We start from the raw sequence: 25,105 nt of genomic DNA, 5'->3' as shown, positions 1-25,105 counted from the left end.
TACGCTTCTTTGTCTGAAATACTGACCTATGCCCCCCACCGGAAACCCAAGCAGTGAATAAAGGCCGCAGCCTAACTGTAGTAATGTAGTATGCTGTCTCTCCTATTCATGTGGTTGAATGAACAAAAAAAAAAGGTGCATATCAGCACCAGTGTACAGATGCTGGTTATTCAAAAAGCTGGGACCCAAAGCCAAGGCTAAAGTTTTGGAGACACATGTTAATCGTATAGTGGTAATTAAAACGAATTGTTTTTTGTTGCTGCTGTTGTTGTTGATGCTACTGACATTACTTCCCTCAGTGGACCAGTCGAGGGTCTCTGAAGCTGTTCCTACTTCTCACCTCCTTTCCCTAACCTGAATAAACAGAAAGTGCTGCCAGTTCCTTCCTCCATGGCCAGGGATCTCTAAACCAAATGGACCCAAAAGCCTTTGGAACAGTAGTAATAGGGCTGGGCTGGGTAGATGAAACCCTGGTATTACCATAAAAGACCAATCATTTTCATTTGGATGTGTAAGTTCTGCTGCAGTGTTTAAAAAACCTATTATTTTGTCTTTCTGGATTTGTGTTTTAGAATAAATCTTATAATGTATTATAAAGCATGTCACAGAAAACAGGTTTGTATTTTTTTGTTCCTTTCCTAACCGTGAACATTTTCCAAATGATGATGTTTGTTAGGGGATACTGAGTGAGGTCTTAGAGATGGAGAAGATTCAGGGCCGTGTCTAATATACTGACTTCAAGTTTCGTTTGGAAGAAACATAAAAAGAAGGTAAACCTAGAGAAGTTCAATGACTTGACCAACATTACTTGGTCAGCTGGTGGCCAAAGACCACAAACTTAGCTTCCTATATCACCTTTGGCCTTGATTATCTATTATCCAGGCAATAGAATTTTAACTCAAACATAGTCCATTAGTCACCTAATCTACATGTCAGCCCTACTAAGTAGGTATCACTGCACTCAGTTTACTCATGAGGAAACTTACGTCATAGATTAAGCCACTTGCCAGAACCATAATGACAGCGACCGTAAGGGGTAAAGAGGTACATCAAAGACCCTTGACTGACACCTGACACAGAGCTCAGGTCTTGGAAATGACGAGATGGTCTTTGCCACCACGGACGGGTCTAGGAAAGGTCTGCATTAGAAAAACGATCAAGTTTCCTCACTAATCTCTGCGTTTGCAGGCTTAAACTGAACACAAAGCAGAAGCAGAAGCTGGCAGTTTTGGCTTGCCGACCTTACGATACTTGGTTAGCCTATTCTGAGGTGTTACAGCTGCCAGGAGACAGCTTCTTTACACAATTCTACAATGTGGAATTTTTTTCCTTTTGATGCTGAACACCCCACTTGTTGATTAGCTCCAGTCAAGGAAGCTGACTCCACTTTAGCTGTGTTAGCAGAAAAGAGTACAGAAGTAAAAATCTGAAGGTTGACGCTTGCATTTGCTGAGTTCGCTCTTTACCTCTTAGCATAGAGGGAGGTCCCAGAATAATTACTAACTCATTACAGACATTCAAGATGATGAAAGTGGTCAGGGAGGTTACCTTGAGATGATGGTCCCTAGAGGAAAAACTCAGGCTGTGAGGGGTATGCTAGCCTTGTTTGTACCGATGGGGGAAGTGTGGAGAGTTGAGGTATCCTTGAGTGTAAAGAACAATTTAAGTTCTGAGTGAAAGTATTATACTCTTATTATGGCCATGGCCATGTCAAGAACCAATGCCTCAGACCCTAGAGTAAAGGCCAGAGGGATAGTAAATCCTTCCTCTAAGTGGGAATGTTGGCAAGTGTGTGCCAAACCTATCAATTGCAGCTTCCTCCTCCCAAGTGCCTACAGCCTGAGACTCCTGTCTACAGACACGTCCCATGGTCCTAGCCAACACCTCCCCTATGCTGCATGTAACAAACCATAAGCAAGCTGAGTTTCAGGTTTTGAATAGCTGGTCTCCTCCATCAAAGCTCACACAACCCACCCTATACCAGCTTCTCCACCCACGTATCTTTCCCTTCTTCATCCTCCAGCACCCCAGACAGGTTTCCAGGACCTTGCCTTGCAGGACTCATCAGAGAGGGACATTCTTGGTGAAGTGAGTAGTGCCCCAGGGTAGGCGGTGTGAGCATGTGGCTGTAAGTGCAATTAGACCTGGTCAAAAATAGCTAAAGTAAAAGGAGAAAGAGAGGGGAGGGTATCTCGGCCACAGTGACGCATGCACATGTGTGTGCATATTGTGCACGTGTGCAACTCGTGCAACTTGGAGCGATCAACCGTATGTATTAGAGGCCACTAAGATTGACATCCTCCCTTACCCTTGATTCCTGTCAAAAGCCGATTGTGCCGCTCACTTGAAACGCCACGGCGGTGATGCCACCCATCAAGATGAAGGGTCAGTTACTAGAGTGCAAAAACACGCTAACTAACGGAAAGAAGTACAGAGACAGGTCTGTAGAAAAATGTCGCAGTGAAAGGCATCACTCTAAATTCTAACCTAAAAAAAGCAGCGAGGGGCTGGGTAAAATGCTTGTTGCACAAGTATGCGAACCCAAGTTTGGGTGCCCACAGCCTCTGGAAAGCTGGGCTCCGTTGTGCGCATCTGTAATGCCAGCACTCTGTGCTAACTTGAGGTCAGAATCCCTTGACACTTGCAGCCCAGACAGCCTGTTGTAGGCAGGAATGAACAAGACAGCCTGCCTCACACAAGGTGGAAGGTGACGACTGACACCTGGGCTTGTCTTCTGACTTCCACACAGACACATTGGCATGTGCCTACTGAACACACACACACACACACACACACACACACACACACACACGCACGCACGCACGCACACGCAGCACGCATGCACACTCACACGCACACATGTGCACACTCACACGCACACATGCGCACACTCACACGCACACGCACACACGACCTCTTCTGTAAGTGTCCCGCTTGCTCAAGAAAGACTATGAGGTAAGGCAAGGTGGCTACAGCCACACAGGGTTCCGAATAACTGAATGAACTTAATGCGTCAAAGCCCCAAACAAAATAAAACCCTCTGATTCCTAACAGCCTCTTGGTCACTGGCTGATAACATGGGTTTCACCTGTAGAACCTGTAGTTAAGCCTGTCTTTTTTTTCAAAGCCAAGTTGAAGCGTAAGAGAATGGAAGTGAATAACTGGCCTGCATATGTGCAGAATTCTTAAGCGCGTCTGGCCTAGCTGTACCGAAGCAGTGGGTTTGAGGAAAGGACATTCTTCCTTTCTAAAGGAGCGCAAATGTGAAAATACGCGGCGCCGGTTATCTCAGTTAAAAAACTCAAGAACGGGAGTCACAAGCGTTGGGTTACAAAGTTTAAACGTTAATACAGCCACACACAATAATACTTAGATTAGTGCTTTAAGTAGATAAATTAAGTTGCAGCGCGTCTCTTAAGCAGCCATTGAACAAGCAAGATGAGAAATAAATTGAGTTGCACATCGGCCTTCCTGGCTTCTAACGTCCCTCTGTCAACACACCGATCCTTTTCACTGTCAATTCTAAACGTTTCACAGACCCTGGGCCTGCAATTATTTCATTTCCTTTCTTGGAAATGTAATTTCCACGTACTTTTGGAGAATAAAAGGCAGACAAAATCCTGATTAAGATTGTCTGTGCAAAACGGTGACGAGAGGCGGAAAAATCTATACACACACACCGAAGCATTTCTCAGAAACTAACTTGTCTCTGCCAAATTGCTTTTGTGTCTGGATATTGGTTCAAATGCTGCCAGATTGCTGATGTCAAATTAGGTGTTAAACAAACTTAATAGCAAAGGCAAAAGAATGAATATGGATCATCTTTCTGGGAGATGTGCAAACAGCTTCTGGCAAAGAAAGGCAGCAATGGGAATGTAAGAAGACATGCTTTAAAAAAAAATGCAACAAAATTAGGGAAGACTGTACATCAGCAAAGGCCACTTGTCCCAGAGGATCTCAATGGCAAGAGAAGCACACAAGAGGAAGAAAATACCAGTTGGCAAAAATAGACCTAAATTGAATTTCAACTTCATTTGTCCAGCTCCCACCTTTTAATCTAAGACAGCTAAAACTACAAAGGAGGGGCTCTTTCTCTCTTGACAGAACAGGAAATCAGAGGTTTAATTAACTGTGATTACAAGATTCGGCTGATCTGATTGGCCTCACCTCTTCCTTTTCATTAAGCGACAATCTAGCTGACATCCTGGCAAGAAGAATTGGTGCACAAGTGTGGACTAATTTCAAATGGAGCCTGCCATTGTTATAAAACAAATTGATCCTCTACTACACTGGTCTACAACACGGTCAATAGCAGGATTAATCCTGACAAAGTGCCACTTGGACGTTGGTCTCTATAGATAACCCTGTATGTGGCACAGTCAGTCTAGGAAAGAACAGGACGAAGGCACATCTTCCAAGGGCCAGAAGACGAGGTTATACAAACACAGGCCCCAAAGGAGTCTGAAAGATCTAATGCCTTCTTCAGGTTAGGGAGCCGTTAAGAGTGACAGTCTAAACACAGGTGTCTCCTGGTGCAGAAGTGTCAACCAGCTCAGTTCTTGATGTAGGAGGAGGCCACAATGGCTAGCCAGTTCAGCAGGGGTGGTGTTTACTTTGATGCAGAAGGAAATCAACAAGCTGGGAGCCTAGAATCAGAAGCTGGCTGGCTCAAAGGAGAGGGAAGGGGGATTGTCAGGCCACATGAAGCCTTTCTGGAGAGCAGCAGATCAAAGAAATGCACATTAGTCATTACAGATGCATCTACATTCTACTTAATAAAGAGCGTTGTTACTTACTGAAACGTAACCTTGGAATTCGTGCATCCTTCCAATTTACGGGGCCCTTCACCTGGCTCAGGTGTTAGGGGACACGGGCTGTTGAATTCTGCCTCCAGAGTTTTCTTGTTCAAGGCTGTTTTTGTTACACTGGATACAGAACCCAACACTGGCATGGATTTGGACTCTGAGGTGGCTAATATCCCGGTAGGACCTTAAAACCAAACACATAACCTCAAGTTTAATAAGTCTGTGTGATGCTTATTAATGGTATGAAAGATTAGCTGACAAAGGCCATAGGAAGCAAACAAAAAGCTAAGTTGGTTAAGAAAATTTAAGCACATGCTAAAAGAAAAGTCCCTTGGAGAAGTCTACTTTGCTTTGCGGGCAACCCTACCTTTCACTGCACCTTAACCACGCTGGGAAATTATTTGCAGACATTTAAGAGGCCACAAAAATCTCAGGCCACCCTCCCTTCACTGACCAGTCCTTAGCAATACTGCAATTGTGGAAACCCTTTCTTCTTTCCAAATATGGCTTTTCTGACAGCCCCGCTTGAACCATTTTGCCTCTCAAGAGTTAATTCTTCCAAAAACTCAGTTCTGCATTCTAAACAGAAAATGGACCGATGTCAAAAGGTTCTTTCTAAAAGGTTCATGAAGACTTCTTGAGCATTAAACAGCTTTCATGAACATTTTCATTTTAATGTGAATGAGCAGTAAGTGGATTTATTGCCTCTTAAAAATACAGACACAAGATTACAAAAATTAAGTGGCAAAGAGTTTGGGCTGTTTACCTTCTGGTCTCTGCTGCTCTTTGGGACAGGATTTAATGACTACAATGGGGCTTGCTACTGAAATTATTGGCTCAGCGAGCATACTAGAACTCCTGGGCTAAACCTAAGCCTCACTCTGAGTTTTCTCAAGGTAGCATGCATCGAAGTATGCCTACCTTAAAACACCTCCAAAAGAATGCTTTTAACAGAGAAAATGACTAAACAGGTCACACATATGCAAATTAAATATCAAAATAAAATTAGAAGGCAACCCTGAAGGGCTCCATCGAGGGGAGGACTAAGTTGGGAGGAGTGGCATGGGGTTGGGATGTGGCCCAGGTGGAGGAGCATTTGCACAGCATGCATGGAGTCAAGGGCTCCCAGCTCCAGTATAGACTGGTATAGACTGGGCGTGGTGGCTTATACTTGCAATCCTAACACTTGGAAGGTGGAGGGAGGCAGGGGTCATTCTTGACTACACACCAAGTCCAAGGTGACCCAGAGCTCCATAGAGACCCTGTCTCAAAAAACAAACAAACAAACAAAAAAAAAATCTCCCATACTGACATTACATAATACAAAATGTTAAGAGTCTAACAAAATTTAGCCAGAAGTTGCATTCTTTCATGTGGCTATGGATGTGTCTGGAAAAACCTATCTAAGAGGGACTGAAAATTTGCTCAGCAATTCTACTGGACTCCTCCCTTAGCCAGACTCCAAGATGCAGACCCACGCTTGTCTGGTGATGGGTGTGTACTTTCTGACTTCATCAGGCAGACAGGGTGGTATCATCCTGAGTGCTCTGGGCAGATAGGCCCTTCCCTCCCAGCTACACTAAGTCTTGTGTTGCAGGGGCTAGGGAAGATAGAGAGGGGGGCAGAAAGATCAAGCAAAGAGGCTTCTTGGAAACATGGATACGAAGTCTAATTCAAGATTTGCCTCATCTCGGGTGTTTTGTCCTTGGTAACTGCAACACTAGGCAGTGTTAAGCAGCCTGTCCTTGTCAGAAGATCTCTTTCTGAATACGCCAACGCTTGCTGCTTATATCTACATCTGAAGCTACTTAAAAAGGAGGGCAGCGAGCTGGGCTCATGTCTTCCACACATACAAGAAGAAATGAAGAAGGCACAGTTTGTGAGGGTGATTGCTGTGTCCTATGCTTCCTAAGGACCTCTTGCTATTCCTTGACATGTCAGTTTGTTTGACATGCTACCAGGCTGGTCTCCCTCCCTCCCTCCCTCCCTCTCTCTCTCTCTCTCTCTCTCTCTCTCTGTGTGTGTGTGTGTGTGTGTGTGTGTGTGTGTGTGTGTGTGTGTAACAGCAGCCAGTCCCAGGAAAACAGAGCACCCATATAGGACAGATACACAATAGCTTGAGGTTGGGTCTACAAAGCCCAGCTACTTCCTGGAGTAGCCCACCTGTTCCCTCCTGTTTCCCATAAGTCTTAATGTGCATGGGCAATGTCAAATGTCATCTGTAAGAGGCCTGCTTGTGCATCACTTATCTCTGTCATGCACCTGGCATGCTTAGCTGCTTCCTTGTTATAGATTCATGGAATTTTCATGTTGTCATTTCATGAGACTTAGAGAAATTTTCACATGACAAACTCTGTCTGTTCGGTGCTTGGAAAACAGGTTTGGTTTGGTTTGTTTGTTAAAGCTTGTCAGATTTCATGTTTCCCTTTTTCCCCCTGGCTATTAGGAAACTCAAAAAAATTCTGCTTAATTGCAACTCACTGTCTACTTCACCAGTGACACAGATCATATTTCTTTGTTCATGGTTTGAAGAAAACATTGAGACAGGCTTGCATGTAGCCCAGTCTGGCCTCCAAGTTGCTATGTAGCTGAGGCTGGCCTCAACCTTCTGATCCTCCTGTCTCTACTTCCTAAGAGCTGGGATTTCAGACCTGTGCCACCATGCGGTTTGTATGGTTCCTGGGATGAAATTCAGGGCTTTACATAACTCTAGGCAAATACTCTACTCCCTAAGTTACATACCTAGCTCCCAACTCTATTTGATTTTTATCTTCTATTCTAATTTTCCTGGAATGGGATACTAAATATATTTATACACTGGTTTTAAAAAACCAATCAAACAAACAAACAAATGACTAAAATGAAGTATTCTTGTTGTGTCTCAAGATGAGTTCCCTCCTCCACTTTTGTAAGTATTCCCATTTCCATATTAACTGAAACCAAAGTGCTGTGTCATTTTTGTGGGAAATGACCTCTGAAGCCATGAGTGATACATGTGATGGAGAATGGAGAAGGTGTGGAGAAAAACACACACTATAAATCACAGTAGTGAAAATTCCACAGAATAAAGCCTATAGAGACCTACAGGAGAACCCTCAGATGGATTCTGGGAAGGCTGTCAGAGGTCCCAAGTTACCAAATGGATGAGATGAGGTGGCTGAGTGTGGGCAAAGCAACAAAGAAAAAAGTCTCAAAATAACCCTTTTATTTCCCTTTTGGGTCGTTTGCTGGGTGGGAAGTCCTTATGTAAGATTTACCAGTAGAATTTTCAGACCAAACTAAATGCTTAATATTTTTATGCCAATGTCATTCCTTCTGTTTTGAAATAGGGTCTCTTACTGTTCTAGAGCTCACTCTGAAGGCTCAACTCTCTGCCCAGTGTGCAGATCCACTTGTGTCCACTGGATTACAAATCATGGATTCGAAAGAGTGTGTTCTGGGGATTGAACTCGGGGAGTAGTTAACTATCTCTTCAGATCATTCATGTGTTTATTAGAAGTCGGGCAGCTTCTCTGCCCAATTTTGATTGGTGGAATCTCTGTTGAGCAAATTCCCTCGTAAAGCGGAGCTTGACCATCACAGTTCCATTGTGAATATTCTAACAAGTTCATCCAGGCAGGGTAGGTGATACCGATAATGCCAGGGGGCCTAGGGAGGCTGAGGCGGGAGGGTAGCATGGGTTTAAGGCCAGCCTGGGCTACACAGCAAAACCTTATCTTTAAGTCAAAATTCTTGCAACTTCAAGTTGGTCAACAAGACTCAACATTTTATAGATCTAAAATGTTGCAATGGATTGTTTTCAACCAAGCTGAGACTTAAAAATGCTCAGCCAGGTGTTCTGGTTGCTGTCTTCCTTTGCTGTGATTTTTTTTTTTTTCAGAGCCAGCTTCTTGGCTAACTCCAATGGGAAACCTTCATGAAGCTTTTTGGTTAATTGGCATCACCAAAACCATTCAGACAACTGCAGCCACCCAAAGTCACATGGGTGATGGTGAGGCTTAAGCACCTAACAGCAATGGCAAGCTCACAGTTGGTGGCAGAGCAGAAGACCCTCCACCTCATGTGGTTCCCAGTCAGATTTATGAATGGGATGGGTATGGAGAGTGAAGATGATTTCTCTGTGTTTGTCATGACTGTGGTGTAATTTCCACTAAAACTGCAAATTGGCCCAGACAGAGTGGGGGGCAGGGCACTTTCCATGTACTGGCTTATTCATCTTGAGAGTAATGAATGTCACAAAGTCATTAGAGACACAGGAAGAAACAGAGGCAAAGAAAGGTTGAATAGCTAGCCTAAGGACAAGCAATGGGCAAATGTCAAGCTGGGACTACAAGGCAGGATGCTCACTTCCAGAAACTCCACCTGATGATGTGGGCTTGCAACCCATCTCTCCCTAAGGAGCTATTGGCAGTTAGAGGCTCCCGGGGAAGGAGGAGATATTTTCTTGGTCAGCTGCCCACGTTCCTGTACATAAATCCCCTCACTGATGTCCCTGTACACAACAGTAATGAGACATGTGGACAGCCAAACTGCAGTAACAAATAAAACTCCATGACAAGCTGGAAAAAGAATATCAGTAGAGGGGGGGGGGCAGGAAACTAGGGTGAATAAGATCAAAATACCTCATACACATGCATTGAAAAAAACCTACCCTGAAGGTCTTTATGTGGGGCTTTGCCCTGGGTGTATCACACTAACTAGGTCATATCTACAAATGCTTGGTTACCTGCAATAATGATGCTGATGGCTACGTAACCATCCATGAGGTGCCACAGACACTCTTTGCCCAGCCACTACTACTCACTCACATTAAAAAAACAAAAACAAAACAGAAACAAACAAACAAACAAAACACATTATTCTTAGGTTTGGCCTTTTCATGGTCCTACTTGACAGATTTACATGACCCAACCTGGATGGCATAGCTCTACAAGTGGAATGGGGAGGGGGGATGGGAGGGGAGGGTAGTCAGGGTGCATGTGAGGAGAGGGAGGGTAAGAGGGAGGGAGAGGGAACTGGGATCGACATGTAAAATAAAAATAATAATAATAAAAATCCCCTAAACATTTAATACTTTTTTAAAAGATAATCTCATGTTAAAGGGGTTTAAAGGAGAAGAGAAGGGTGGTGGAGAATTCGAAGTGGCTTACTACCGCTATCTGCTTCTGCCGTCACCTTTCTGCGACGTAAAATCCTCTCTAACTCAGTTTCACTGTTCTCAGGGCCAAGGGTTTTTAAGCTTCTCGAACTAGTGGATTTGTTAAGTGTCCCCTAAAACAAAAACAAAAAGGTTAATATAATATGCAAAAGAACATAAAATGCAAAACAACAGAACATTGTCAAAATCTGAACAGAATTAGGAAACAAAACAAATTACATATAAATGTATAATGGGTTTCTCATATGTGTACTCACACCCCAATGATACAAAGTATTCAAAGAGAAGACACCCTCAATGATACAAAGTATTCAAAGAGACAACACCCTCAATGATACAAAGTATTCAAAGAGACAACACCCTCAATGATACAAAGTATTCAAAGAGACAACACCCTCAATGATACAAAGTATTCAAAGAGACAACACCCTCAATGATACAAAGTATTCAAAGAGACTGCCTGATGGTGGACACTTTAGCCTCATCTCAGAAGAGCAAGCAATATCAGAACAGCTCTCGGGGCTGACTACATGTAAAGGTCAACTGAAGGGAGGTACTTGCCCACTGGTAATGAAGATGCTGGTATGTGTCCATCAAGGAGAAAATGGGTGCATTCACTCACCTTGGAAGGGCATCTTTAGACAGCAGCTGTGAACTACTGAGCACAGATCCTCTTGGAGGATTGTGCAGCCTGTGACTGAGTGAGTGACCCTGGCTGCAGTGCTGAGAAATAGACACCTGAGGGCCCCCTATGGGCTACTGCAAAAGCATCAGGCTACTTTGACATTAGTGTGGGAGAGGAATGCTGTGGTCCTCCAGGGATGGACTAATGTCCATTGTTCTGACAGACAAGAACACAGATGCATTTTTTTTTTCAGTGCCCAGAACTGCAGGCAACACGAGGCCATCAGGCTAGCTCCTCCTGAAACTGGCCTTAGCTTTCTCAGAAGACAAAGACCAGAGCCATGGGTCCCCATCCAGGCTCTTCTTCTTGAAGTCTATGCTGGAGGTAGCTCCCCACCTCCTTTTCCATTAGAGTGTCCACAATGTTTCCTCACTTAGAGGGAAGCACGCAGCTCATCAGGAAGAAGAATTTGACTGAAGTGCTCCTCCTGGGCTGTACCATAAGTGAGGGCTGGGGAGACAGGAAGACCTAAGATCTAATTAGAGGAAACAAGCAACAGCCTGCCAGACTTCACGTCTGGGTGGGAAGGTGCTTTTGTTCAGCAAGGCTTGTAGCCACCTCAGCCTCTGTATCAGCCTCAAACTTGCTAAGCATTTTTATTTCTATTCTTCTAGCTTCCAGCTTCTGGAAGGATTCTTAGAATCCTATTGTATAGACATGATGATTCTCTAGATCATAAAACAAACAAACAAAAAATTCCTTGTGAAAATCAGATAGTTACGAATCTCACATAGGAAACACTGCCAAAATGTTTTCATTATCTCCAAGGACAGACTACCCCTGCTTACAGAAATAGACAAGGAGTGAGGTGGCCAACAATATCAAGGAGACTGTGATTGCTGTTAGCTGCTTAATTAATTGATGCCTGACATGCTGAAGACAACTCTTACTTTACCCGGGCCTGTGACACTTTTCCCCTGGAAATGTGACATTTTGCTTTTCATTCTTTGCAAAGATTTATAAAAATATGCAGAAGGAACATGACGTGGTGTAATTCTATAACAGCTTATTTAAGTTTAGAAGTGAGATGATTTGGTTCACTGGGTTGTAGGTCTCTATCTACTTGTTGCTAGAGAAACACAGCAAGGCACACTTGTTGCTGGAAATTAAAGAAAATGAATGGCCACTTTCCACACACTTGGAAAGAATGCAAAGAACAAGTATCCCCATGTTATTTCTATTTAAACTTCTAGGAAATTTACCAATTGAAACACTTGTGAAGAGCTATTTAAAAACTGCACAGCTCTCACTATTAAAAAAAAAACAAAAAACATAGAGCAGTCACATTGTTTGGCTCTCAAGGCCACCGTATGATTTTCCCCAATGGAAACAGCTGTTGGAAAGGAAAGTACATGCTATCTACTGTTATTAGATTTATCTTTTGCATGATCCTTCAGCTCTCCCTTTGGATAACAGCATTATTTCCCCCCAAATCTTGGCTGTGATGAGCCAAATGCCGAAAGAATCTACTTTCCAAGTCTTAACCGCCCACCATTCTTTGTTCACATATAAACATCTATGTTCATCTTTGAACATCCATGACTGATATGATGGAAGAAGCTTATGTATGAGTTTAGAGGCACCAGCCACTGGAGGACAGAGCATTTCTGCATAACTCTCAAGTGGAATGAGGCCGGGCTCGGCAGATTAATCTTCTAAGATTATTCTACTTCTAAATCTCTAATGGACTCACACACCAGCCAGAAGCTGGCTCAGAGGCCATGTGGTACACAGAATTACCTCACTTTACAAGCAATGGAACCCAGTGAGGCTCAGGGCCCTGGTCGGTCCCACAGTAAGCCAGAGATAGACATAGAGAGAAACCCCAAACAGTAGTAGTCTAACTACTTGAAATCAGCATTGTCACACACAGTCTTAATCCCCAAGCACCTTGAATGTTAAAAAATGTCACCAGACTAACAACTACCAAGGGACAAGTAGGTACTGGTGAACCAGCTCTCCCCAGCCAAAGACTTTTATATCTAATTCCTCTCTGCAGTCTGAAGCTCTAAGTCACACATTGTGGGTTGCATTCATTCGTTGCTAGCAGAAATGTCCCCCACTTGAAGCTCTTCTGTTCTCCGTACTCTAGGAGATTCGGATACCTGTCCATTTTCTCTCCCGTTACAGGTGCTCAGTTCCACCTTAAGGTGGGACTTGAAGGTCATGGCACTTCCCATTGCTTTCTTGCTTCTCTCCAGTCACCATCACCAGGCTAGTGTTTTCCTCAGTACTAACAGTGATGACCCTTATAGTGGCGACTCCAGCTGGAAGCACCCAGAAACACACTGCACCTGAGTCCCACTTTCCCTCACACTCCCCAGACTCTGGGACCATCCCTCAAACAAACTCCAGCTGGGACAGAATAGAGTTAGCACAGGCAAAGGAGGACCAGAGTCCACTCAAAAACCAAAATCTTAATACAAAGAAAAATTACTTTCAGACTTACTAGTATTTGGTGACACAGGAATATCTATCAGAAAAGGCAGAGGTCCAAGAACAAACCCAGGACGAGGGTGAACAGAATGTTTAAAAATACTTTTCACAAATCATGAATAATTCCACAAATCTCTCTACATTTAGTTCTATAAAATTATAGTGAATATAATACTGAAAAATTATAGTGAATATTATGCTGAAAAGCAATATTTAAGCCGTGGACATAGATCAGTGATAAAGCAGAAGCTTAGCATGTGTGTGTGCAGTGCACACACACACACACACACAGTGATGCTCTATCTGCCTTTGACATATTGTTTTCATATAAAGTATTATCTCACATAGATGTTTGACTTCCTTAATAAACTGCATTTTTAATAAGTCAAACAATATGTCTCACTCTCAGACATCCCCCCCCCCCCCCCCCCGCCCTCATAAGGCCCCAGGGACTTCTTCAACCACAGGAATTAGCATTCGAATAAGAAGAAACAAAAGGGTCTGTCACAGGGGGGCAGAGCCCTGAGCGAAAACAATCTTTCCAGTCATAGGATCCATCAGGTAACAGCTGCATCCTTTGTCAGGGTGTTCTAATCCTTGATTCTGTAGGTAGACCACCACTGCTAGCCAGTGATACACCACTCCTTAGGGCTAATCCCACTCACTTAAAACTAAAGCGAACTAATGAGGCCATTCTGTGTGAAGTCCACTGCATAAAGTCGTTCTTGATGGTAATAATGTTGTTTACTGTCATTATGTGAATGTCTGCATGGGATGTTTAATTAGCGCCTCAACAACAAACGGGAGGGGTCACTCCTGCAACCCCCCCCCCCGTGTTTGTTAACATACTATGCATAATGAGTAGTGTTGGCTGGAATGGGGTCTGAAGTAGAGCTCAGACTGAAACACTTCCTTACAGGATTGTTGGAGAGGGTAGTCAATAACCATCTCACCAGCTGCAGCTCCCACTTGGAAAACAGACCCAGGGCTAGAGGTAGGCAGTACTTCTCCAGGATGAAATTGGTGATGTAAAGACTTTTATGGAACTGGAAATCTAATTCACCTGGTACGATGCTTGGCTAGTAGGCCTGAAGCCTTGGTGTGGATTGCCAGCATCCTATAAAATGGGTGTGGTGGTGCCCACCTGTAATCCCAGTACCTGGGAGGCAAAGGCAAGATCATTTCACGTCCCAAGCCAGCCAGAGCTGCATGTGAGGAAAAGCAGATGGGAAGTGCCCCCTCAACACAGGGCCATCAGAGGCTGGGAGCCGGGTTTACGTGTAAGTGCCCGGCATTCCACTGTCCCCCCTCAATACAGACGCTGCCCTGTTTTCAGAAATAGGAGCTGGTCCTCATTCAGGGCCAGAGACTGGACCCTCCCGCTGCGCTGTCGGAACTGGAGATCATAAATAACAAACAAGGCATCTGACACATGTGCTAGAGGTAGTCATAGGCACAACCCAGTAACCAGCCCAAAGAAATGACCCTAATCATCAATGGTCATAAAACACACTCAAAGACAGCTATCCATGAGAATGTCAGACGGGAGAGCATCCTTCACCTCTCCTGGGAACACAATCAGTGATTCTTACCAGGATTCCCTTCAGCTCCTCCACTGCGCTCTCGGAGCCTTTTAAGGAGTCCGGCTGCAATGCAGAAGGGAAAAAGAAATTACTGATTTTGTTTTAAAATGTGAAAGATTCAAAATGTGTGTGTGTGTGTGTGTGTGTGTGTGTGTGTGTGTGTGTGTGTGTTGGGCAGGGGAAGCAGGGAGGGAGAAAACAACCTGTAGGAGATTTTTTTCTTCCACCATGTGGGTCTCAGGAATCGAATATAGGTCATCAGGCGCTTAATGGCAAGTGCTCTAGCCCACTGTGCCATCTTGCTGGCCCCAAATAAAGATTTTTATGTGATAAGTTGTTGGTGATCTTTGTGGGGGTATGTGTTTCTGTTCATGCTTTGTGCACAGGAACATGCTCACATGGGCACAGGACAGCCAGTGTCCTCCCTTTGATACTGGTCTCTCAACCAAACACAGAGCTTGGTTTTTGGCGATGCTGACAGGCAGCAAGCCTCCTTGACCCTCCCCTCCAGCCTCTGCACTCTGCTCCACCCCCAGGCTCTCCAACGTCCTCTTCCACCCTGTGCAGGCACTGGGGCTACAGGTCCTCACACTTCCATGGCAAGTACTCTTATTGAGATTCATAATCAGCCCCCCACTCTCTTAAGTGTTTTTGGGTCGCCACTGAATGCAAACATAAAGTATATTTAAAGCAAAAACATTCAGGCTATCTTCTTCTAAAGATATTGCATCTACAAAAGGATTTAGTAAATACTAGATTTTAAAGATTTGAAATTATCAAAAAATTTTAGTAACAAGCTGTTCTTACTTAGAGCTTAGATTTCTGCCAGCAGGGAGTGAGGGGGAACCCTGGGCAAGCAGAGAACACATGCCACGCAAAGAGTTCCCACGGCCGGCTCAGTTCCAGAAAGGTCAGCTGGCAGATGGAGGACAAACACCTCAGAAGGACAAACACCTCAGAAGGACACTGCCTACAGAAGAATATTAATACCCCTCCCTGCTGGAGCCATGATGCCTGACAACCTGAGCTCAATTCTGGGCCCATGTGGTAAAATGAAGGAAACACACACACACACACACACACACACACACACACACACACACACACACACACCTGTAATAACAATTATGTTTTCTGAGTAACAAGCTCTCCCTCAGTATCAGACATAAGCTCTAAGACACTAATTTTATCCAGGCCAGTTCTACCTAGCTGCAATATCAAGAGATTTGGAAAATAGGCCAGTGAATAATTACCCTCAAGACAGGCTTCCTCTCTTAGGAAAACTGACATAACAATGGTGTACTTTGAACCAGTGCCCTGCCTCAAGGAATACTCAAAAGTTCTGCCAGGTACTAGCGTGGTCCTGGCTGCTGACTGTGACATTCTGGGGCTGGTGATCCCGGGGAAGAGGTTTGGACCCAAGTGTAGCCTGACCATGTCAGCAGAGGTTATTGGCTTGTGTTACAAGTAAGGTTTTTCCTGCCGGCCTGGGCCCAGCGCCATGCCAGCCCTAATTAACACACACAGACTCTGTATTTGATATAATTCTGTTGGCCACTTACTAGTTTCTTATCGGCTAGCTCTGTCTTAAATATTAACCCATTTCTATTCATATAAGTATTTCCATGTGGTCTTATCATACTGGAGAGAGGGGCCAGTGTTCTGCTCTCTCCATTCTCTCCATGTTGACTCCTCCTTACTCCTTCCTCTCTCCTAGTCCTGCCTATCTTGCTTTCCTATTGGCCAAGAGTGCTTTATTCATTAACCAATAAGAGAAACATATTCACAGAATGACATCTCCCATCAGGCCTGGTCACTGAGAGCTCCACCTACAGTCTGCTGGCAGCCGGTGAGAGCCCAGGGGTCCACGGATTCTCCTAGATCCTCTCAGCTCCCTTCCAGATTTTGAGCCCATATGGAATAAGGTTCTGTTGTTGCAAGAGGCTGAGAGTAGACGTGGAATGGTGTGGCCTTAAGAAGCTATCTGTTTGGTCTTTGTTTTGATTGAGGTAGGATCTTACCCAAACTGGTGTCCAACCCAGGGCACTCCTCCTTCCCAGGCTAGAATTGCAGAATTGCTAGAATTGCAGGCATGTACCATGACACCATGTTCAACATTTTCGCTCTCTACATTACTTTGATTTTTATTATGATACTATATTTTTGGCCAGGCGGTGATGGCGCATGCCTCTGATCCCAGCACTCTGGAGTCAGACGCAGGTGGATCTCTGTGAGTTCAAGGCCAGCCTGGTCTACAGAGGGAGTTCCAGGACAGACTCTAAAGTTACACAGAAAAAACCCTTTCTCAAAAAAACAAGACAAGACAAAACACAACAACAACACAATACCATATATTCCTCTAGAAACAGTGACATATAAGTAAAAAGAAAAAATATTCCCAGGCCCTTCATTTAAAAAGTCTTCCTAAGCCACTTCAGTTGATCTCACAGTAGTCTCATTGAGTCACATACAGAAGGGGCTGGCTGCACTTCAGCACCCAAACTGTCTGCAGGATCATTCTACCCAGCTTCCTCTGTCTCCATGGTCCTCTACTTGGAAGCCTGTTTCCAGATCTCCATGGCATGAAACTTCTGGCTGCCTAGAATCTGCTCTGTGAGGTGAGCCAAACTTCCCTCTCAGGCCTTGCCTGGCTGTCTTGCCTGCTGGTGACCAAGTGGCAACTTTAAGAGAAGCCTTAGAGCTTCTACCCCACAGTTACCACACTGTGAGTTCAAGGAGTTAAAGGGGCGTGGCCTTGAGGCTGAGGAGAGGCTTCAGTGGTAAAGCTCTCACCTTGTCAGCACATGGACTTGGATTTGGTCTCCGGAAGTCCCTGGGGCTCACTAGCCAACCAGCCTGACTTAATCAGCAGATTCTAGACCAGTCCAAAAAAAAAAAAAAAAAAAAAAAAAAAAAACAAAGCAAACCACTGCAGGTGGCATCCTGAGGAGAGACTCTCCCCACATGCACAAACACGCACACCCACAGACGTGTGCACCTGCACATATACACACGGACACGAAGGCATCCATGCACACATACACAAAAGAGAAGCAATCTTGGAAGAAAAATGGAAGCAAGCCACGGAGTGTGGGGAACAAGAAGGAAAAGAAGTCTGTCCACGTCTCATTAGAGTGAGGGTAGAAAGGATATTTTTTCAAGAGAAATCTCAAAAACTATTATTGGGTCTATTTGAATGTGATAGACAGCCATGGGAGGGAGGGAAGGGATGGGCGGAAGTGACCTGTGGCGATATCTGGTGTCAGAAGTGGGATGATATCGCGGTTAAATAAGGATCAGGATAAACAAATAGGCCGAATAGATGTTTATTCAGGGAGAAATAACTTACAACCTAGACAGATGAACACCAGGAAATTCAACCCGATCCTCTCCTGTCCGAGTCAGCAAGAGAGCTTTTCCGGCTCTCCCTCCGACCTCCTTCCACAGGTCACTTCCGCCCATGGCTCCACCCCCAATGGGCGTGGTCAGTGCCACAGAAGGACTATCTCACTACAAGGGAAGGCTGCCTCAGGCTCTCAGCATTCACTGCTGTACTTAGGAGGCAGCTGCTCTCATGCATGCAAACTAGCTTAGCTGTTCAGCCTTAGTTCTCTTCCACTTGGAGCCTCGGGGAGGCAAGGGTGTTGTCTGCCTTATCCCCAGTGCCAAATACAACAGTATTTGACATGGAGTAGATACTCAGAAGCCCACCAGAGAACAAGAAATAATAATAAGAAGAAGGGAATCGTAGCGTTACTTGTCTGATGTGATGGTGTCCATCGACACCCCTCTGGAAGCCATGGCAACGCTGGACAATAACAAGCACAGCTTCCAAACCACTTTAGGCTCACCTGCCATCTCAGAGCCCCCTCAAAACAGGCTCATACAGAAGAGAAAAACTTTTGGACACATTAGTCTTCTAAGCCTTGGCAGTCAGTCCTGATGTAGCTTTCATCAAATCCAAACTTTTACATTTAAAAAAGGAGGAGTAGGAAGAGGAGGAAGAGGAGAGATGGCTGAGCAGTTGAGCAGTTAATACTAATGCTCCTTCAGAGGGCCAGGTTTGCCTTCCAGCGCCCACATAGCAGCTCACGACCACCTGTACCGCCAATTTCAGGGACTCTGATGTCCTACTCTGGACTCATTGGATACCAGCCATATGTGCAGTCAAAACACATCCCCCCACACCAACACACAAAAGGACAGGAGACAGTAGAATGCACAGTTGCACATACCTTTGCCTTGGGTCTGGCAGTCTGGTTAACTGGTCTAAGATGAACGCCCTTTTTAATTCTGTCCATCATCTCCTCCACTGCTTGTCTCTTCAAGTCTGTGACTTCCTCAGCTGTGTGAAAAACACACACAGAAGTCATCTAGGTTATAAGAAATATCTAATTCCTCTTTCTGGTTACTTGGAGACACTGTGCTGTGCAATTAATAGAGATTTTTTTTTTTTTTTAGACAGTGGCAGAACACCAATAATTCACCATGGGTAACACGTACCATGTGGAAACTCTTAAGTAATATATTTTTTTAAATAAGAAAAATTTCTTATCAGAGCACTTAGAATTATAACAATCAAAGTCAAGTAAGTTTGTAGCACGGAAATCAATAACTTCTCACCTATGAGAAACAAAATAGATTTAGTTCATTCATTAACACAAGAATAAAACTTGAAGACATGGCTATCTGCAGGTCCCCTCCTGTGTGTGTGTGTCTATCTGTCTGACCATCTGTCTGTCTGTCTGTCTGACCACCTGTCTGTCTGACTATCTGTCTGTGTCTATCTGTCTGTCTGATCATCTGTTTGTCTATGTCTGTCTCTCTGTCTGTCTGTCTCTGTCTGTCTGTCTGACCATCTGTCTGTCTGACCGTCTGTCTGTCTGACCATCTGTTTGTCTATATCTGCCTGTCTGCCTGTCTGTGTCTGTCTGACCATCTGTCTATGTCTGTCTGTCTGTCTGTCTACCTGCCTGTCTATCTCTGTCTGTCTGACCATCTGTTTGTCTATATCTGCCTGTCTGTCTATCTGTGTCTGTCTGACCATCTGTCTGTCTGTCTGACCATCTGTCTATGTCTGTCTGTCTGTCTGCCTGTCTGTCTGTGTCTGGGGTATAAGACCATAGGAGCACACTGGGTGTGACAGTGGGTGTCACTATCCATGTCTCCTTTGAGACAGACTCTTTCATTAAAGCTGGGGCTAGGCTGGCGGCCAGTGAGCCCCCACAGTCTTCCTATCTCCACCTCCCAGTGTTACATGCACTTGTGTAGCCAAGCCCTGTTTTTGAAATGGGCACTAGGGATCTGAACTTAGGTCTTCACGCCAAGTCCTCTTACCCCCTGCACCACCTTCCCAGCCCCTCCCAGGTTTTTCAGAAATGCACCTCTGTATCTTTCCTAAATCATTCATTTCTGCTACACGGATGTCTCTAACATTCTGTATGTCAAAGAAAGTGAGCAAAAGCCTGTCTAAAAGAGGAGATTGAAGGGGCGTCCCCCTGTGTAGGCCTGGGTGCCCTGGAACTCACTCTGCAGACCAGGCTGGCCTTGCACTCAGAGATCTACCTGCCTTTGCCTCTCAAGTGCTGGGATTAAAGGCGTGGGCCACCACTACCTGGACAGGAGACGTCCTCTTTATGGGAAAGGGAGTCCAGAGACAAACTACAAATAGGCAAACCTATTTTAATCCCATCTTTTGTTTAGGAATCATGCAGAAAGGAAACATTTAAACAAATCTTTCTTTAAGTCTTTTAAAACTGCCCATGTTTTAAAAATAACAAACGTGCATCTAGTAATAACGGAAACGAAGCAATTAAATATGATTACAAATTTCAGCTTTCAGAGTTGGGTGTAGCTGAGTAGGAAAGTACTTACCTACTAAGTATAACAAATTCAGACCACATACTGTCCAACTTCGTGTGTGTGTGTGTGTGTGTGTGTGTGTGTGTGTGTGTGTGTGTGTGTAGGCCAGAAGATGCCAGGTATCTTCTATTGTTCTCTGGCCTTACTCACTTGAAACAGGGTCTCTCACTGAACTTGAAGTTTGTCATTTGGCTAGCCCAGCCACCCAGGAGGCTCTTAGAATCTGCCTATCTCTGTCCCCCAAATGTTGAGGCCATAGGCATGCAAAAGTTTTGTTTGTTTTTTTATGGATTTGAACTCAGTTCTTCATGATTATAGAGTGAGTGTTCTTAACTAAGCCACCTTCTTAGCCCCTGCTGTCTAATTTCTGCCTTGCTTTGTTGCATGTGCATCAACCAGAGAGGATAGAAATGATTAAACTGAAACCCGTTGGCCGTTTTTCTCATAGAATTGCTTGCCTGAAGATATGGAATCGCTCTGGAACATCTGTCACCATTAATGTGCTTTTACACCTGTATTACTCCTGGTGAACTTGCTTCAGATGATATATCAAAGTTAGGCTCCATAGGGAACTATCTAATCTGCATGGTGAACATGGGAGTTTCTTCTGATTGACTTCCAAAGTCTGGGTTATGGACAGATGTCATATCTGTACTTTCCAGTAGAGAAGCCTCAGCCCTACAAAGGCCGCCTTCCAGACAAAGGAGACCACAGAGTATGCTAAAACTAATTAGTGCTAGTTTCAGGACTAACTCATAGCTCCCTTTCTGAGAAAACGTCATGTGGCCCCTGGGGAGCCATTCCTCATCTAAGAAAACACCAGAATTTACATGTTACCATTGCCTTCAACTCTGTAGCATCGCTGCTATATTAAAAGTATGATCTGACTTCAAAGAAAATTCTGTCCTCAGAAGCTATTGAAAAGCTGTGAATTAAAATAGCTCATTGTGGAACATGTTTCAGAATCAAGCATCATCGCTGCATCAGAGTATCTGAAAAAAAGCCACCTAAGGAAGGAGGGGCTATTTCAGCTCAATACTGTAAAGTCCATTACCGCGGGGAAATCCAGGCTTCAGGAGTGTGAGCCCACTCACTGGTCACACTGCTGCAGGGGACGGGGACGAATGATTGCTTTCTCCCTTCTGTGCAGCCCGGAGCCCCACAGTCCTACCCACTCACAGGACAGGTCATCCCATCTCCACTCATCTAGTCCAGAAACTTCTTCATGAGAATGCCCAGAGGTTTGCTCCTCAGAGTCTAGGTTTTGTTGAGTTGACAATCAGTGTAGCAACCATCACACCAGGCGATATGGGAAACTCAAAGTTAGGACTCACCAACAAATGAAAAATGTCAGATGCTTTCTTTGGTCAACTGTGCGCCCTTAAACAGGAATTGTGGGGGGGGGGTGGGTGAGGGGTGAGGTGGGGGATTTATTCTGATGGCTCACAAGTATCTACACGGGGGCAGACAAAAAATTCACTCTCATCCACTCCCTTGATGTCCGAACATCTACTCTACATACACAGTACTTTTCTGACTCCTTTCAAAAGGAGATAAAAATCAGGTCTTGCACATAAGCACCTGGCACAGGATGTGACTTAGTCCTGGGAACTCAGAAACCAGCTTCAAAACACCCCCCCCTTTTTTTTTTTTTTTTTTTTTTTTGGTTTTTGTTTTGTTTTGTTTTTCAGAGAGGCTGCCATTTTGAGCGAGACTAGGAAGAGCTGCATGGCAAAAGGAACATCGCCTACAAACAGATTAGCACTCTGCAAGGAATGACTGCAACCCAATTAAATGCACCATACAAAAACTAATTAAGGCAGACAGATGGAGAATTACGGGCCGCACCATTCAAATCTGCTACAGCATCTACCAGCAGGAATTTAAAGTAGTTCCTTACATTTGCTTGCCAGAATCATAGTGATAATTCAGAGAAGTGCCACTATCTGTATTGTGCACAGATTATAAACCAGGCTTTAATTTCACAGCCCTTTTTCCCAAATATAAAGGCTTAATTGGTCTTAAGAAAAAGAAATCACTCTTATCAGATTCCCTGCTCAGGCGCAACACAAGGGCAGCACTAAGCTAGCTGCACAAGCTTTCTTCGTCTCCCCGACCTGTTTTTTGAAATAGCAAAAAGCAATCTATATGAACTTCTGAACTACTAAGCAGTTCTAATAAACTGGCACGAATTACCTACGGAGCGCTCATGGTATGTTTTGTAATTCTTTCCACAATCACACAGTTGGTAATTGTGTCACAAAAGCATGTAATCAGGGGGACAATGGAAATATGCAGGATGCTGGAGATTCGAGAAAGGGGACTATGAAGACAACGGGTCTAATGTTATTGAACTGCCACGGGCCAATAAAGAAAAAAAAAAAAAACCCAAAGGTTCTTTGAGTCAGTCAGTGCTTCAAGGTCAGTCTTGGATCAGAAAGCTATGTGTAATTAATTGGGGCTTAAATTTAAGACCCACTTGGAAAATAAGTTAGATCTTTACAAGAGAGACAGGGGGGCCAACAGACAAAATCATCACCTTGCTACTCAATCAAATCTCTGGCTAGCACCAAGAAGAAATGAAATTTCTTTTTACTTCCCTGTTTTGCTACATGTTTAAGGAAGACATTAAAAAGTAAGCCACCCCATATCATTGTGATGTTAAAAACTGCCAAAAGGGCATGCTATGTTTGCGTAAGTTTAGAACTGATCTACAGGTTATAAAACTGGCTACTGTGTTGCTTCTCCCCAAAAGGGGTTATGGGGCTGCAGAGATGGCTGAGTAGGCAAGAACACTTACTATATAAACTTGAGAACCTGAGTTCAAATCCCTAGAGCCCATGCAAAAAATCGAGTAAGGCTCCAAGTGCCTGTGCCTCTGGCACTGCGGTGGACTAACAAAGGAGGGTCGGAGGAGCTTGCTGAATGCCGGTCTAGCTCCAGGTTCAATAAGAGAATCCTCAACAGAGAAACAGGACACCGGGTGTTCTCTAACCTCTACATATGCACGTCTGCATATCTGCACCCACGCATGAGCACCCACAAACAACACACACACACACCACCCACACCCCCACACACACGTACACACACACATACACACACACCATACACCACACATACACACACCATACCACCACACACACACAACACAATACACACATACACAACACACATACACACACCATACACCACACACACACAACATAATACACACATACACAACACACATACACACACCATACACCACACATACACACATACACACACACACATATACATACCATACACCACACATACACATACCATATACCACACATACACATACACACACATATACACCCACACACATGTACACACACATACACACACACCACCACACACACACACAACACACATACACACACCATATACCACACATACACACACACCCATATACACAACACACATACACACACCATATACCACACATACATACACACCACACACACACCATACACCACACATACACATACACACACACACACACAACACACATACACAACACACATACACATACCATACACCACACATACACACACCATACCACACATATACACACACCCATACACACAACACACACACACCACCCACCCACACCCACACACGTACACACACACATACACACACACCATACACCACAAATACACATACACACCACACACACACATACACACACACATGTACACACACACATACACACACCATACACCACACACCCACACACCCACACCACAAATACACACACCATACACCACACATCCACAACACACATATACACACCACACACACCTACACACACCACACACACCACACATACACAACACACACACATACCATACACCATACACACACACCACACATACACAACACACACACCATACACACACGCCACACACACACCACACATACACAACACACACACCATACACACACGCCACACACACACCACACATACACAACACACACACACAACACACATACACAACACACATACACACCAGCTTGCTCAGAGAGAGACTGAAATATGTGGAAATTACACAAACACCAGAGTCCAGCACAAGCTTTGGATAGGCCAATAAATCCATAAAGCAATGGACTTTAAAACAGAATGCTATAGAAAAACAGATATCCCAGTTAGCTTTGTCTGGGCGTGTGGGATGTCCTTCAGTGTGCTGCCAATATGCGTTGCTTTTATTGGTTGATGACTGAAGCTGTTTTGACCAACGGCCAGGTAGAACAGAGCCAGGAGGGAAATCCAAACAAAGGTGGAAGAAAACAAAGGCACAGTGCGAGAGATGCCTGTAGCTGCCAGGGAAGCAGGACGGGAGATAACAAACCATGAGCTTCACAGTTAAACAAAATCTAGAAATGGGATTAATGAGAGCTAGTTAGTAATATGCCTGAGCCACTGGCCAGGCATTTGCAATTAATGCTAAGCCTTACAGTGGTTATTTGGGAACTGGCAGGCGGGACGAGAAACCGCCAACTACACAGCCTGGAGATGCCTGAGAAGGGAGTCTCCACTGATTACCCA

The 25,105-nt window shown here is 44.4% G+C and overlaps 1 protein-coding gene across 3 annotated transcripts in view; it reads right to left on the bottom strand.

Annotated features, from left to right (window-relative positions):
* Positions 1-25,105, bottom strand: part of Shtn1 (shootin 1) — a 104,464-nt gene that overhangs the window by 11,620 nt on the left and 67,739 nt on the right. The window contains exons 13-16 of one of the 3 annotated variants that reach the window (XM_051199669.1): positions 18,903-19,012; positions 14,677-14,730; positions 9,959-10,076; positions 4,797-4,989 (exon numbers count right to left, since the gene is read on the bottom strand). In XM_051199669.1, the coding sequence (XP_051055626.1) occupies positions 4,797-4,989; positions 9,959-10,076; positions 14,677-14,730; positions 18,903-19,012 (475 nt within the window). Of the gene's footprint in view, positions 1-4,796; positions 4,990-9,955; positions 10,077-14,676; positions 14,731-18,902; positions 19,013-25,105 lie in introns of all 3 variants that reach the window. The other 2 variants (XM_051199668.1, XM_051199670.1) reach the window with 2 other exon arrangements.

The sequence above is a fragment of the Phodopus roborovskii genome, unplaced genomic scaffold, assembly GCF_943737965.1.
Source record: "Phodopus roborovskii unplaced genomic scaffold, PHOROB, whole genome shotgun sequence".
Classification (NCBI taxonomy): Eukaryota; Metazoa; Chordata; class Mammalia; order Rodentia; family Cricetidae; genus Phodopus; species Phodopus roborovskii.
This window is presented reverse-complemented; position numbering and strand designations above follow the sequence as displayed.